Source organism: Plectropomus leopardus, chromosome 6 (assembly GCF_026936395.1).
Source record: "Plectropomus leopardus strain MGB_pleo_1.0 chromosome 6, ASM2693639v1, whole genome shotgun sequence".
Lineage (NCBI taxonomy): Eukaryota > Metazoa > Chordata > Actinopteri > Perciformes > Serranidae > Plectropomus > Plectropomus leopardus.
In genome coordinates this window covers 597676-614718 of record NC_142181.1, presented here as the reverse complement: position 1 = coordinate 614718, position 17043 = coordinate 597676, and the positions used below count along the sequence as shown (strand labels likewise).

Here is a 17043-nt window from a genome sequence, read left to right as displayed (position 1 = left end):
ACTCAGTACACACTCAGTACACACTCAGTACACACTCAGCACACACTCAGTACACACTCAGTACACACTCAGTGCACACTCAGTGCACACTCAGTACACACTCAGTACACACTCACCACACACTCAGTACACACTGAACACACACTCAGTACACACTCACCACACACTCAGTACACACTCAGTACACACTCACCACACACTCAGTACACACTCAATACACACTCAGTACACACTGAGCACACACTCAGTACACACTCAGTACACACTGAGCACACACTCAGTACACACTCAGTACACACTGAGCACACACTCAGTACACACTCAGTACACACTGAGCACACACTCAGTACACACTCAGTACACACTGAGCACACACTGAGCACACACTCAGTACACACTCAGTACACACTCAGTACACACTCAGCACACACTCAGTACACACTCAGTACACACTCAGTACACACTCAGTACACACTCAGTACACACTCAGTACACACTCAGTACACACTCACCACACACTCAGTACACACTGAACACACACTCAGTACACACTCACCACACACTCAGTACACACTCAGTACACACTCACCACACACTCAGTACACACTCAGTACACACTCAGTACACACTGAGCACACACTCAGTACACACTCAGTACACACTGAGCACACACTCAGTACACACTCAGTACACACTGAGCACACACTCAGTACACACTCAGTACACACTGAGCACACACTCAGTACACACTCAGTACACACTGAGCACACACTCAGTACACACTCAGTACACACTCAGCACACACTGAGCACACACTCAGTACACACTCAGTACACTCAGTACACACTCAGCACACACTCAGTACACACTCAGTACACACTCAGCACACACTCAGTGCACACTCAGTGCACACTCAGTACACACTCAGTACACACTCACCACACACTCAGTACACACTGAACACACACTCAGTACACACTCACCACACACTCAGTACACACTCAGTACACACTCACCACACACTCAGTACACACTCAGTACACACTCAGTACACACTCAGCACACACTCAGTACACACTCAGTACACACTCAGCACACACTCAGTACACACTCAGTACACACTGAGCACACACTCAGTACACACTCAGTACACACTCAGCACACACTCAGTACACACTCAGTACACACTCAACACACACTGAGCACACACTCAGTACACACTCAGTACACACTCAGTACACACTCAGCACACACTCAGTACACACACTCAGTACACACTCAGTACACACTCAGTGCACACTCAGTGCACACTCAGTACACACTCAGTACACACTCACCACACACTCAGTACACACTGAACACACACTCAGTACACACTCAGCACACACTCAGTACACACTCAGTACACACTGAGCACACACTCAGTACACACTCAGTACACACTCAGTACACACTGAGCACACACTCAGTACACACTCAGTACACACTGAGCACACACTCAGTACACACTCAGTACACACTCAGCACACACTCAGTACACACTCAGTACACACTCAGTACACACTCAGTACACACTCAGTGCACACTCAGTACACACTCAGTACACACTCACCACACACTCAGTACACACTGAACACACACTCAGTACACACTCACCACACACTCAGTACACACTCAGTACACACTCACCACACACTCACCACACACTCAGTACACACTGAGCACACACTCAGTACACACTCAGCACACACTCACCACACACTCAGTACACACTGAGTACAAACTCAGCACACACTCAGTACACACACAGTACACACTCACCACACACTCAGTACACACTCAATACACACTCAGTACACACTGAGCACACACTCAGTACACACTCAGCACACACTCAGTACACACTCAGTACACACTCAGTACACACTCAGTACACACTTAGTACACACTCACCACACACTCAGTACACACTCAGTACACACTCACCACACACTCAGCACACACTCAGTACACACTGAACACACACTGAGCACACACTCAGTACACACTCAGTACACACTCAGTACACAGTCAGTACACACTCAGTACACACTCAGTACACACAGAGTACACACTCACCACACACTCAATACACACTAACCACACACTCAGCACACACTCAGTACACACTGAACACACACTGAGCACACACTCAGCACACACTCCGTACACACTCAGTACACACTCAGCACACACTCAGTACACACTCAGCACACACTCAGTACACACTCAGTACACACTCAGTACACACTCAGTACACACTCAGCACACACTCAGTACACACTGAACACACACTCAGTACACACTCAGCACACACTCAGTACACACTCAGCACACACTCAGTACACACTCAGTACACACTCAGTACACACTCACCACACACTCAGTACACACTTACCACACACTCAGCACACACTCAGTACACACTGAACACACACTGAGCACACACTCAGTACACACTCAGCACACACTCAGTACACACTCAGCACACACTCAGTACACACTCAGTACACACTCAGTACACACTCAGTACACACATAGTACACACTCAGTACACACTCAGTGCACACTCAGTACACACTCAGTACACACTCACCACACACTCAGTACACACTGAACACACACTCAGTACACACTCACCACACACTCAGTACACACTCAGTACACACTCACCACACACTCAGTACACACTTAGTACACACTCAGCACACACTCAGTACACACACAGCACACACCCCGTACACACTCAGTACACACTCACCACACACTCAGTACACACTTAGTACACACTCACCACACACTCAGTACACACTCAGTACACACTCAGTACACACTCAGTACACACTCAGCACACACTCAGTACACACTGAGCACACACTCAGTACACACTCAGCACACACTCAGTACACACTCAGTACACACTCACCACACACTCAGTACACACTCAGTACACACTCACCACACACTCAGTACACACTCAGTACACACTCACCACACACTCAGCACACACTCACTACACACTGAACACACACTGAGCACACCTCAGTACCCACTCAGTACACACTCAGAACACAGTCAGTACACACTCAGTACACACTCAGTACACACTCAGTACACACTCACCACACACTCAGTACACACTTAGTACACACTCACCACACACTCCGTACCCACTCAGTACACACTGAACACACACTCAGCACACACTCAGTACACACTCAGTACACACTCAGTACACACTCAGTACACACTCACCACACACTCAGTACACACTCAGTACACACTCACCACACACTCAGTACACACTTAGTACACACTCACCACACACTCAGTACACACTCAGCACACACTCACCACACCCTCAGTACACACTCAGTACACACTGAACACACACTGAGCACACACTCAGTACACACTCAGTACACACTCAGTACACAGTCAGTACACACTCAGTACACACTCAGTACACACTCAGTACACACTCACCACACACTCAGTACACACTTAGTACACACTCACCACACACTCAGTACACACTCAGTACACACTCACCACACACTCAGCACACACTCAGTACACACTCAGTACACACTCAGTACACAGTCAGTACACACTCAGTACACACTCAGTACACACTCAGTACACACTCACCACACACTCAGTACACACTCAGTACACACTCACCACACACTCAGTACACACTCAGTACACACTCACCACACACTCAGTACACACTCAGTACACACTGAACACACACTGAGCACACACTCAGTACACACTCAGTACACACTCAGTACACAGTCAGTACACACTCAGTACACACTCAGTACACACTCAGTACACACTCACCACACACTCAGTACACACTTAGTACACACTCACCACACACTCAGTACACACTCAGTACACACTCACCACACACTCAGCACACACTCAGTACACACTGAACACACACTGAGCACACACTCAGTACACACTCAGTACACACTCAGTACACACTCAGTACACACTCAGTACACACTCAGTACACACTCAGTACACACTCTGCTCACTGAAGGTAAAACAGGACGTTTAGTCTAATTCTCATTATTACATCCAGTACCTCATATTGCTCCCTTAATGTTATTTTTTCTCAGAATATTTCCAGATATTCAAACATTTTTCTTTTTGTTTTATGACTTTTATTAATATTACTGTTTAAATTCTATTTCCTCCACTTATTCCCAAATCTACTGACCTTCTCAGATAGTCTTCCATAAAAGGTGGAATATTGTGAGGATGAAAGCTGAAATACTTGGAGAAAAAGTCAGGATTATCCCAAGATTAACAATAAAAATAAGTAATGATAATTAATAAAGAAAAAAATAATAAACAGTTTCCCATGTTAGAATAAAAAATGTCAGAGTCAAAATATTTTGAGAAAAAAAAGGCAGAATATTTTGTGTTAAAGGTCAGAATATTGTGAATAACTTGATATATTTTGAGAAAGAAATTAATATTTAAGATAAAAATCAGAATATCAAAATATTAATAATGGATAAAAATAGATTTAGATAAATACATTTTTTAAAAAAAAAATCAAGAAATTGTGTTCCTCATGACAGACTTTTGTGAGAAAAGTCAGGATCAGAAGTTATTGAGAAAAAAAAAGTAAATATTTGTAGAAAAGAAAAGTCTGATTAAGCCAAAGAAAAAAATAATAAATTTGTACTTTATAGTTTACAATAAAGAACACTCAGATTAAGTTTTTTAATTTGTATTTTTGTTTATACATTAATAGAAAGTGGAGAAATTTTTGCTTTCTGTCATAATGAAGCTCTGTCTCCCCCCTGTGGACACACACACACACATACTGTGTGAGTGTGAGTGTGAGTGTGTGTGTGTGTGTGTGTGTGTGTGTCTGACAAAGAGCCCCTCTGTCTGCGTCTCATTACCCATCATGCCTCTGTCTCTCTGTTGACCTTCAGTCAGTTTTAAAGCCACAGCAGCGGGTGAAAGTTTCACATTTTGCACCAAAACTGTCGGGTGTGTTGCTGTGTGAATCCGCGACTGTGTTCAGGTGGAATAAAGTTTTACACAACAGTTAAATACAAGCGGCCGCTGAATCTCAGCGCTCATTAAATACGAACAAACAATAAAAAACGTGAAAAAAGAAGTGAAAATCTAAGACACAAAATAAAGCAGGAGTTAAAATACAACATATATACAATATAAAACACTGGCATATTTATTTGTAGTAGATGTAGAATGACTGAACTGTGATGCAGTGTTGTTTATGTAGCTATACTGAGAAATGAAAAATATATTTTTTTGTTTATTGTTTTATATTATTTGTTCTGAAAATAAGCAGACTTTTTTTTCTCAAAATATTCTAAATTGTTTTAATAAAAAAAGTACACACACACACACACACACACATATATATATATGTATACACACACACATAATATTGAGATATTGTGGCTTTTTAATGAAAATATTCCAACATTTTTCAACTTAGGTTTTAAGCAAATATATATATATATATATACAGTCATGGAAAAAATTATTAGACCACCCTTGTTTTCTTCAATTTCTTGTTAATTTTAATGCCTGGCTCAACTAAAGGTACATTTGTTTGGACAATTATAATGATAACAACAAAAATAGCTCATGAGAGTTTAATTTAAGAACGAAGAACTATTCATTTTCCATGGTTTTCTTGATAATAACCAAAATTACTTAAATTCTTACATCAATAGCTATGGCATTGCACCGCCAAAAACACTACTTTTAAGCATTCCATGTTTTCTTTTCTGTTTGCTTTAAACACATGATACACACAAGAGTTAATACTTGATTGCATAACCATTGTTTTGGATGACTGCAGCCATGCGTCTTGGCATGCTCTCCACCAGCTTCTGACATTGTTCTGCTGTCACAGCAGCCCATTCCTGTTGGACAAATTCAAACAAATTTTCTTTGTTTTTGGGCTTGTGGTTCTCCATTTTGATTTTGATGATTTTCCACAGGTTTTCAATTGGATTAAGATCTGGTGATTGAGCAGGCCAAGGCATGGTGCGAATGTTGTGGTTCTCCATCCAGGCTTTAACTGACCTTGCCGTGTGGCAAGGGGCATTGTCTTGTTGGAAAGTCCAGTCATTCGAGGCAGGAAAGAGTTTTCCAGCTGATGGAAGAAGACTGTTTTCAAGGGTAGTCCTGTACATGACCTGGTTCATTCAGCCTTCACACAATTGCATTTGCCCTGTTCCACTCAGACTGAAACAACCCCAGATCATGACTGATCCACCCCATGTTTTACTGTAGGGGCAAGACAGTCTGGGTTGTAAGCTTCTCCAGGCTTCCTCCTAACCAGTAAGTTGGCTGGAGTGGGCATCAATTCAAAATTGGATTCATCACTGAAGAGGACCTTAGCCCAATCATCAACAGTCCAATCCTTGTGGTCTCGAGCAAAGAGTAACCGGGCCTTCCTCTGCCTTTCATTGATGAAGGGCTTCTTGCGTGCTCTGTGTGACTTCAAACCAGCTTCAACAAGTCGGTTTCGAACTGTCCTTGCCGAACAAGTCACATTTCTCGACAGTGCCCACTCATTTTAAGGTCCCTGGAGGTCTGACGATTCCTGACACAGGAGCGGATGAGTGCAGGTCATCTCGTGGGGTAGAAAGACGTTTCCTGCCACGGCCAGGTAGCAATTTGGTAGTGCCATGTTCAGCTTGTTTTTTTTTGTTGTAATGAACGGCTGTCTTGGAGATCTTCAGTTTTTTCGCTACCTGTCTCTCCAATTTGCCAATTTCCAGCAGTGCCAAGATGGCTGCCTTTGTGGCTTCACATAATTCTTTTGTTTTAGGCATTATGTGAGAGCTGACAACTTCTGAGTTGTGCTACGGCTTGAATGTAAGCAGGAAACCACTCTAGGCCTTTGCATGTGCAGTGCTGCTTGTGACATGAAATGGCCTCTTATATACCCTGGGAATCAATTAAGCTTAAGAATGTCAAATAGGACATAAAGTATTATGTGACCAGCTGCATTTTTTGTTGTGTTCATTGTATTATACGTTTAGTGGTACCAGATATTAGAATGAACAAGAAATTGAAGAAAACAAGGGTGGTCTAATAATTTTTTCCATGACTGTATATATTCAGACTTTAAAAAAAAAAAAAAGTGGACTTGTCCTCAAGTCCAGTGCTGTCTGTCCTCTGCTGTCTCCTTCAGGACGCCCATGAGCAGGGCATTAACGCTGTGCGGTTCAGCTCCAGCTCTGACCTCCTGCTGGCCACCGGAGGAACCGACCGGGTCATCAAGCTGTGGGAGGTCCGAGCAGGTACGTGCCTCGCACTTGTTACATCATCATCATCTTCTTGTTTTCATGTCGGTGACCTCACTGATGATGTTACCAGGCTCGCTGACTCACAGGGCGACTCTGGACGGCAGCACGGAGGGCATCACCTGCGTCGAGTTTGACCCCACGGTGAGTACACGAGTCACCTGGCCGAGTTAAACTGTGCTGTGTCACGCTCTCACACCTGTGCGCTCGTCGGCAGGGCTCCAGGATTCTCGCCGCCTCCTATGACAAGTCTGCCATGTTGTGGCGGCTCGACGACTCCAGTCCCAAGGTAACCGCCACGAGCTCATCATCACTGTTTACATTTTAACAGTTAACACATTCACAGTTAACATTTTAACAATTTGTACTTTAACAGCTTACATGTTAACATTTAACAAGTTAACAGTTAACACATTAAGAGTCTCCACTTTCACAGTTAAAGTGTTAACATTTACCACATTCACTGTTAACATATTCACAGTTAACACTTTGTACTTTAACAGTTTACATGTTAACATTTAACAAGTTACCAGTTAACAAATTCACAGTTGACACTTTAACAGTTTACACCTCAGCAGATTACCTGTTAACCAGTTTACACTTTCACAGTCTCTACTTTATCTAACATTTATCACGTTCACAGTTAACAATTGAGAATTATCACGTTAACAACTAACACATTCACAGCTTATAATTTAACAGCTAACACTTCAACAGTTAACACATTTAACATTAACACTAAACAAGTTAGAATATACAATAGAATATATAGAATAGTATATATCTTTATTGTCCACCAGGGTGGAAGTTTGGAAATTTCAGCCCACCAAACACAGAAGACAGATGTCTTACTCTTTACACCTGTCAGACCACACCTGTATTTGCTTGGTGACTGGTTTCACCCTTTTTACCAGAGCTTTATATTTGGGCAAGAGATGGATTTCACTGTGGTCCGGTTCCTGAGGTGAGGTCTGCATGTCGTTTTATACGCGTCAGGGATATTTCCATAACAGCGATCAGTAGTTCGGTTTAGGGGAGTGGGGCAGTCCCCATATTGCTGGAGAGTAGGCAGGTGTTTACCATTACACATGTTCACATTTTACATGTTAACAGCCCCTCCTGCTAGTGAAGCTAAGAGCTGTCTCACCTGTCCCTCTGTTTTACCTGTCCCACTGTCTCTCCTGTCCCTCTGTCTCTGCTGTCCCTCTGTCTCTGCTGTCCCTCTGTCTCTGCTGTCACTCTGTCTTTCCTGTCCCTCTGTCTCTCCTGTCCCTCTGTCTCACCTGTCCCTCTGTCTGACTCTAACAATTCTGAAAATATTTTTTTTTCTCAAAATATTCAGACTACCTTTTCTTAAAAATTTTCCAAAATGTTTTGTGAAACTTTTATCCCAAAAATATTCCAATCTTTAATCTTTAGATTTTCTGACTTGTTTTCAGAAAATGTTCCTGCTTTTTCTCTGAAAATTTTCCCATTTTTTTGCCAAAATATTGAGACTTTCCATCTCAGAGACCCTGTATTTTGAGATTCCCGTCTCTGTCTCAGTTGACTCTAACGGGTCACAGCAGGAAGGTGACGGCGGCGAGGTTCAGCGGTTGTCTCCATCAGGTGGTGACGGGCAGCGCAGACAGAACCATCCGACAGTGGGACCTGCACAGAGCCGCATGTGAGTCTCGTCAATAACTCGTCAATAACTGATCAACAGCTGATCAGGCGCTGACTGAGGTGGGCGTGTCTCTGCAGGTGTGCAGGTGGTCGACGTGGCGTCGTACTGCAGCGACCTCGTCTGCTCTGAGAACTGCATCATCAGCGGGCACTACGACTCCAAGATCAGAGTCTGGGACACCAGGTAACACACCTTCACGCGTTCACACCTTCACTTTAGCCTGGTACAGACTAGAAGATTTGGACACTGGACGATTCGGCCAGATCGTCAGACCTCACGCTCGCCGTTTGTAGTTAAGATGTCACGGTGGCTATCCCACAGAATCTCAGAGATCTCACAGAATCTCGCGTGATCAAACGTGACTTCAGAACAACTATGGAGGGGGATCGCCGTCGTCAGCTGGCTGCGTTTGCGTGCGTCTTGTTTTGCAGCGAAAAACCAAACCATAGAAAAAGTTTTGGATCAAGTCATGGCTGAGAAGACGGAGCGAGCGTGGATCATACGTTTTGCAGCGTGAGTTGTTTTTCAGCTGTACTTGTACACCATATCTGTTTGGTGACGCTTCCCGGTGTCCTCGCTCTCATTGGCTGTTTCTGCTCGGCATTCCGTCAGAAACGACAGTCGGAAATTTCAAACATGTTTGATATTTATGATGCGAGATGGAAGAGGCTCCGACAGTCGGTAACATTAAGATTATTTAGATAACTTCTCACACTTAACAATTATTTTGGCAGATAATCGGTTCCGACCAGCCCTGAGTTGGGAATGCCCCCCCGACCGTTGTAAGGGGCGAATCGGGCCGAAATCAGCCCGATTATCTTCTAGTGTGTACCAGCCAACAGCACGGCACTACCACACTCTTACACTCTTCACTTATTAACCACCTCATTTATTCACCACTTCACTCACTCCAACAACAGACTTATTTATCACTTCAGCTATTCAGCACTTCACTTATCCGCACACCTCACTAATTCACCACTTTACTTTAGACTTTTTTTACTCTTCACACAGAAACAGAAACAGCAGAAACAGATTCAGTAGAAACAGATTCAGTAGAAACAGATTCAGTAGAAACAGATTCAGCAGAAACAGATTCAGTAGAAACATACAGTAGAAACAGATTCAGTAGAAACAGATTCAGTAGAAACATACAGTAGAAACAATAGAAATAGAAACAGTAGAGTCAGTAGAGTCTGGTCTCTGGCCATCGGCTGTGATTTTAACCCTCTCATCACACCTCTCATTCATCTGTGGACTCCCTGTCTCCCTCTGTTACCTAGCAACAGCTCAGCCTTCAGAGCCCCCCCTCAAATCAGCTGATGATTGACAGCTCTGTCCTCCAATCACACACCAGCATCAGACCATTACATCATTCACTGAGCTCTGATTGGTCCAGTTTTGATCTTTTTGTTTTATTTTTCTATTGTTTATTTATTATATGGTATTAATATTCATTTATTGTATTTGTTTTAGTTTTCTTTCTCACACAGTTTTTACACTGAGGATTTGTCCAGCTTTAAATAAAACTAAAACAATAATTTAAAAAAACAACATAAAATCACTAATATTTCAGAGTTTCCATCCTGACCAGCCGACACTGAGTACAAAAAAGAAATGAATAACATCAAATATTTGTTAATAAAACCGGATTTTAAAAAACAACATAAAACTACATAAAACACAAATCGAAATCAATAGTTTTTTGTCTTTTAGTTTTTTTTTGTAGCGTATGTCACCACTTCACCTCCTGACCGCCTCACTTATTAACCACTTCACCACCATTCAGCTTCACGCCGTCACGGTTTTACTCTTTCGCCACTTCATATTTACGGCTGTAACCATGGTAACTGTGCTGCGTGTCAGGACGGCGTGCTGCGTTCAGGAGCTTCCTGCTCAGGGGAAAGTCACCTCGCTGAACATCAGCTCCGATCACCGTCATCTGCTCAGCTGTTGCCGTGACGACTGCCTGCAGCTGGTCGACCTGAGGAGGTGGAGCAACGACCGCGTGTGCTTCAGGTGAAGACGAACATCTGATCTCTCCACGCTTTGATCTGTTTTTGTTTTGTTTGTTTTTCTGTGTTTCTGTGTGTTTGTGTGTTTTCTGTGTTTTTTGTGTTGTCTGTGTGTTTGTGTGTTTTCTCTGTGTTTTTTGTGTTTTCTGTGTTTTTTGTGTTGTCTGTGTGTTTGTGTGTTTTCTCTGTGTTTTTTGTGTTTTCTGTGTTTTTTGTGTTGTCTGTGTGTTTGTGTGTTTTCTCTGTGTTTTTTGTGTTTTATGTGTTTTTTGTGTTGTCTGTGTGTGTTTCTGTGTTTTCTGTGTTTTTGTGTGTTTTTTGTGTGTTTTCTCTGTGTTTTTTGTGTTTTCTGTGTTTTTTGTGTTGCCTGTGTGTGTGTTCTGTGTGTTTTTTGTGTGTTTTCTCTGTGTTTTTTGTGTGTTTTCTCTGTTTTTTGTGTGTTTTCTGTGTTTTTTAGTGTTGTCTGTGTGTGTTTCTGTGTTTGTGTGTTTTCTGTGTGTTTTTTGTGTTTTTTGTGTGTTTTCTCTGTGTTTTTTGTGTGTTTTCTGTGGTTTTTTTGTGTTGTCTGTGTGTGTTTCTGTGTTTTTGTGTGTTTTCTCTGTGTTTTTTGTGTTTTCTGTGTTTTTTGTGTTGTCTGTGTGTTTCTGTGTGTTTTTTGTGTGTTTTCTCTGTTTTTTGTGTTTTCTGTGTTTTTTGTGTTGTCTGTGTGTGTTTCTGTGTGCTTGTGTGTTTTCTCAGTTTTTTTTTAATGTTTTCTGTGTGTTTCTGTGTGTTTTCTGTGTTTTTTAATGTTTTCTGTGTTTTTTTGTGTGTTTTCTGTGTTTTTTGTGTTGTCTGTGTGTGTTTCTGTGTGCTTGTGTGTTTTCTCAGTTTTTAATGTTTTCTGTGTTTTTTGTGTGTTTTCTGTTTTTTGTGTGTTACCTGTGTGTTTGTGTGTTTTCTCTGTGTTTTTTGTGTTTTTTAATGTTTTCTTTGTGTTTTCTGCGTGTTTCAGAGCGGAGGGATTTAAATGTGGCAGCGACAGCACCAAAGCTGTGATCAGGTGAGTTCACTCTGTTCACCTGCTCATCACTCAACAGGTGAGGACTCAGCTCATCACTCAGACTGATGATGGATGATGGATGATGGATGGATGATGGATGATGGATGATGGATGGATGGATGATTTGAACATGTAAAACAAACAGACAGAAAAAGGAAAAATTAAACTAAATGGCAATAATAGAACTGGATGATGAATTATTCTTCTTATTTTTGTATAATTGAGACATATTTGTCGAAGTTTTTCCTTTTTCAGAGAGATATTTTTCGTGTGAGACTGGAGCGATGGAGTTAGTGAATGTTTGCTCTGTTCATTCCAAATGAACAAAAAAAGCCAATAAACATAATTCGAGAGAAAAAACGTTTTCGCCCAGGAGAAAACCACAGCGACAGATCACGTGACCATGAGAGGAGTAAGCAGAGCGGTGTTATTTATTACGGCTGGAGGCGCACCTTTCCTTCAGCGCATCATTTATTAATCATCAGCTTTATTGTATTGGACGATTATCTGCTAAAGTCGCCGAGCGTCTGATCCAAACATTCCTCCAGAGACCAAACCGCGGAGATGGAAACAGAGAGATGGATGAGCTGCTGCGTACTTCATACTCTGCAGTTTCCATGACGACAGCAGCAGCAGGATGCTTTGTGTCTCTCCGACAGAAACACTAAATATATCAGCGTGTTTGTCCGCGGTCAGGGTTCCCCGCTGGGTTCTCCCTGAGGTTCCACGCAGTTAGACTGTGAAACGTTCACACGACACAAAAACGTCTCCGGTTTCAGTCACAACTGTTGGTTTGCGGCGCTTTTGTTGCAAAGGTTTGAAAGCGAAATCAGAGCTCACGTTCTGCTCGAGAAGAGGAAGGAAAACAAGAAAACTCTGAAAACAAAAGCTGTACTGTTAACCCTTTAGTGACCGTTTGTCTCATTTTAGTCTCTTTTCTTCTTCCTGTTGTGATAATTGTGTGTGTGTTGATGCATGTATCCCACAGCCATCAAAGCAGAAAAACAGGACTTGTATTATTTCTGGGTGTCATTCTGGGCTTTTGACTCTGAATTTGTCATTTTGACTATTTTCCACCTGATGAGGTCATTTTGACCATATTTGGCACATGTTTTATCTCTTTAGTCCAGATGGTTGCTTCCTGGCAGCCGGATCAGCTGATGGTGCCGTTTACATTTGGAACGTCTCCACTGGCAACCTGGAGACCCGCCTACCTGACAAACACAGGTAACCGACCTGAGATACTGATCAGCTGATCAATATGCTAATCAGTCAGACAAAAACAGAACAGTTAAGAAATATTTTATTAAATTTTCTTAATATTTGCAAAGTTTAATGCAAAGATGAGAGACCCCAGGATGCTTCCTTGAGGAACTCCACACTGAAGAGAGAAAGATAGATTTACTAAATGTTTTCATGCATTTATCAGTGACAAGATCAACTTCAGAGCAACTTTTGTTTGACTGAATAACTGAATGTTAGAGTGTTCGGGGCTAAATTCCCTGTTTCCCACCATCAAAATCGAGCTTGTTTATCAAAAAAGGGCCAGCGGAGGATCCCCCACACACATCGACAGAGGTCCTAGCTAACACCATTATGTCCTGAACTCCTAGAAATGTCCTAAAATCCGAGCAACTTCCCAAACTCTGGAAATTTCTGATCAAGTTCTAGAAAGGTCCTTGAATAAAAAAAAAAAAAATCTTTAAATTCGAGAAATCTCCTTGAATCCCAGAAATGTTCTAAAATCCTAGAAATATCTTTAAAGTCCTAAAATTTAGAGAAACCTGTATGGGGCTGCTGTGACTGGCCCCTGGTTTCCTGTCATTTTAGAAACGCAGCCCCTAAACGAAGTAAGTATCCCTGATTAAGTTTAATAGAAAAAACCAGCGGCCCCAGGATGCTCCCCTGAGGGACTCCACCTGTGGACGTAAATGTTGTACTGTTCCTTTAAAACACAAACACTCTCCTCTGTGTTTAGCTCGTCCATCAGCGCCGTGTCCTGGTCTCTGTCCGGTGAATACGTCGTCAGCGTGGACAAGAGCCGGCGGGCCGTCCTCTGGAGTGACATCTGAAACGGCCCGTCTGCGGAGAGGTCACGTTGTCATAGCAACCCCCCACACAGCACGCTTCACCTCAGAGACTGCACTGATCTGAGCGTGTCCGAGGGAACATTTGGGCTCCGGATTTTGTTTTTCAGCTGTTTTTTGGTTTGGGGGTTTTTTGGGGACAAAAGGGAAACTTCCTGCTCGGGGCCTTTTTTTAAATCTTCTAACTCGACTGGGAGCATTAACACACATTAACGGGAGGAAGCGTTTGACCTCAACATGAAGCTTTTACAGCCGTACAAAGGGAAACAGCCAACGACCTCATGGCGCAATGCATTCTGGGTAGTAGCATCCACACTTAAGCTTCTTCTTCTTCAAAAAAAAAACACGACCGGATCGGAGCAAAGTTCCCAACGAGAGAGGCTGAACGAGGAAACAGAGGAGCTATTAATAATGATAATAATCATGATGCTAACTTTATTTAAAGCACCTTTAAAAACAGAATTTACAAACAAGCAGGAGCAAAAAGCTTTCTGTCAGAGGGACGAAACAAAAACGCCGAACTGAGGCCGCAAAGAAATTAACCCTCTGAAACCTGGATTGACATCATTTTTCTCGTGCTGCTTTCAGACGACAATTTAGTAAGAAACTTTGCACTAATTGCACACAATTAGTAGATTTACAAAATTATTCTTAAAACACGAGAGAAAATGTCTCAGGAAAAAAATGGAGTTATTGTATTTGTGAAGCATTTTTTCTAAGTCAGTGCTTTGTTTATGTGGTTTTATTTTTTATTTTTTCATTTATTAATGTTCAGGTAATTTTCTTTTCATTTTCAGTCATTTCTTGCTAATTTTGGGGTCATTCCTGTCTTCTGTTTTTGTGAGAAATCAAGCCGCTTTGCTCGGGTTTCAAAGGTGTGTTTTTTTCTTTGTTTTTAAATCTCACGCTATTATTTCATCCCTCTGCTGCCACAGATGGAAAAAATGACACAACTGTTCTTTTAAACAGCTTTTTTCTCTTTGTAAACCTGCCGGATGGCTCAGCTGACCAGTCATAGTAAAAAAGCTTTGTTTGTTTTCCCGTTTTTATCCGAGAAAACTATCGGCGAAAACCGTGTTAGCCGGAGGTACGACCACCTTTCGCCACGACGATGGGGAGTTTTGCACTTTGCTGTTTGTATCTGACTCTTGTGTGATCTGATCCGAGGGGTTTCCGTGTTTTTCCTCATCATTTGGAACTGATTTTTCGTTTCTTGCTGTCAGGCTGCAGCCAGTATTTATTTCAAAAGAAACACTTTTCCCATTTAGCTTCATACTCACGGTGCATGGGTCTACTTTTTTGCGGTGCACGTCGCTGATGCGTCCCCGTTTGAAGGCCATGCGCCTCGGTGTGAATGTGCCGTGTTGCTGTCCTGTTGTCTCGCACTTTGTGGAAGTTTTTGTAGCAGCAGGCTCTGGGGATGTGCCCTGCTTTCCCACGAGCGCGACATTGTTCTTGTTTAAACACACATTCAGATGTGTTACGTTGTCCTTTACGACGGCGGCGCTCTCTGGAAGCGTCCTTGAACGCACCATTTTCACGCGTGCCTTCGTTTATCTCTGTGCACGTCGATGTCGCGCTGGGATTTTGCAGATCTTTGTCGCTGCAGTGGCGACTGACAGCGCTTTAAGGAGCCGTCTTTAAACCCGGTCGTCGTTAACGCCACAGACGATCGTCCTCTCCGCTCCTGCTGTAACGTGTCACCGTAGTTACACCGTAGTTACACCGTAGTTACACCGTAGTTACACCGTAGTCAACACTCTGCCCTCAAACACCCGCTCCACAAAACACCCAAACTGTCCCTTTAACCCTTTGAAACCCAGAGCCACATCACTTTTTGCTGCTTTCAGACACCTTTTACAAATATTTAACCCTTTGAACGCTGAGCTAAGTTACTTGGATTTCTGGAGGAAGAAATGGTCCACAAATTGCAAGAAATAAATAGATTTAAAATCTTTTTCTTTTTTTAAACTAAGGGAAAACTGTGTCATGAAAAAAGAGAAAAGTCTCGGGAAAAACTATCTTTATAATCATCACTATTACATATTTACAGTAATATTAAAGAATATAATAATGATAATATTAAAACATAATTATATATGTTTTTGAAGTCAGGGAAAACTGTATAGAGAAAAAAGGGAAAAACTATGTTTACAATTATTGCATATTTAAAATAATATTACAGAATATTATAATATAATTATTATATTAATATAAGAATATTATAATATAATTATAGTTTTACACTTTTTCCTCTGGTAGTTTTTTTCTTTTTTTACAAAATAATTTTCTTGTACTTTTAACTAACTTTTGCAAATTTTGGGGTCATCTTTTCTTTTCACCTTCCCATTTTAAAAACAGAAAAGAAAAAGAGATTCTGCCAGTTTGCTGCGGTTTCAAAGGGTTAATGAGGCGAGGGAGAAATGTGAGATAAAGTGAAGTGCTGGTGTCTGAGGAGAGACTGCTGGATGACGGGAGAGTCAGCAGTTTGTCTCGGAGCAGCTGACATTAAATATTAACCGTGTGTATCGGCGGTGGATGAAAAGTGTCTCTGATATCTGATGTTCACACTCTGCTGCTGTAACTCATGAACCAACTCCGACTTTATTCTAATAAACGTCTCTCTGACCTTCGTCCTGCCCTCTCCTCGCTCCTCTTCAAAACATTTATTCAATTATTTTTTTTATTTTTGTTGAGCTCGTCATCGAGTTTTAAAAATACGACGTGACGGCGATGACGACGAAGCTTCGGGCGCTTTCACACTTTAGAGGCGTTAGCGAGGAAACAGCTGCGACTGAAACACTGATCGATAATTTCTGCTCTCTTAGAAATAAAGATACAGCCGTACAGGGTTGTTTTATTCAGTAAG

General features: G+C 42.1%; 1 protein-coding gene across 2 annotated transcripts in view; it reads left to right on the top strand.

Moving 5' to 3' along the window:
* Positions 1–16807, top strand: part of atg16l2 (autophagy related 16 like 2) — a 25937-nt gene extending 9130 nt beyond the window's left edge. For both annotated transcript variants that reach the window (XM_088078410.1, XM_088078409.1), the window contains exons 10-18: positions 7253–7361; positions 7438–7508; positions 7582–7653; positions 8910–9030; positions 9108–9213; positions 10897–11049; positions 12040–12087; positions 13213–13314; positions 14066–16807. In XM_088078410.1, coding sequence (XP_087934536.1) covers positions 7253–7361; positions 7438–7508; positions 7582–7653; positions 8910–9030; positions 9108–9213; positions 10897–11049; positions 12040–12087; positions 13213–13314; positions 14066–14159 — 876 coding nt within the window. In that variant the 3' untranslated portion in view covers positions 14160–16807. The remainder of the gene's footprint in view (positions 1–7252; positions 7362–7437; positions 7509–7581; positions 7654–8909; positions 9031–9107; positions 9214–10896; positions 11050–12039; positions 12088–13212; positions 13315–14065) is intronic.
* The last annotated feature ends 236 nt before the right edge of the window (positions 16808–17043 follow it).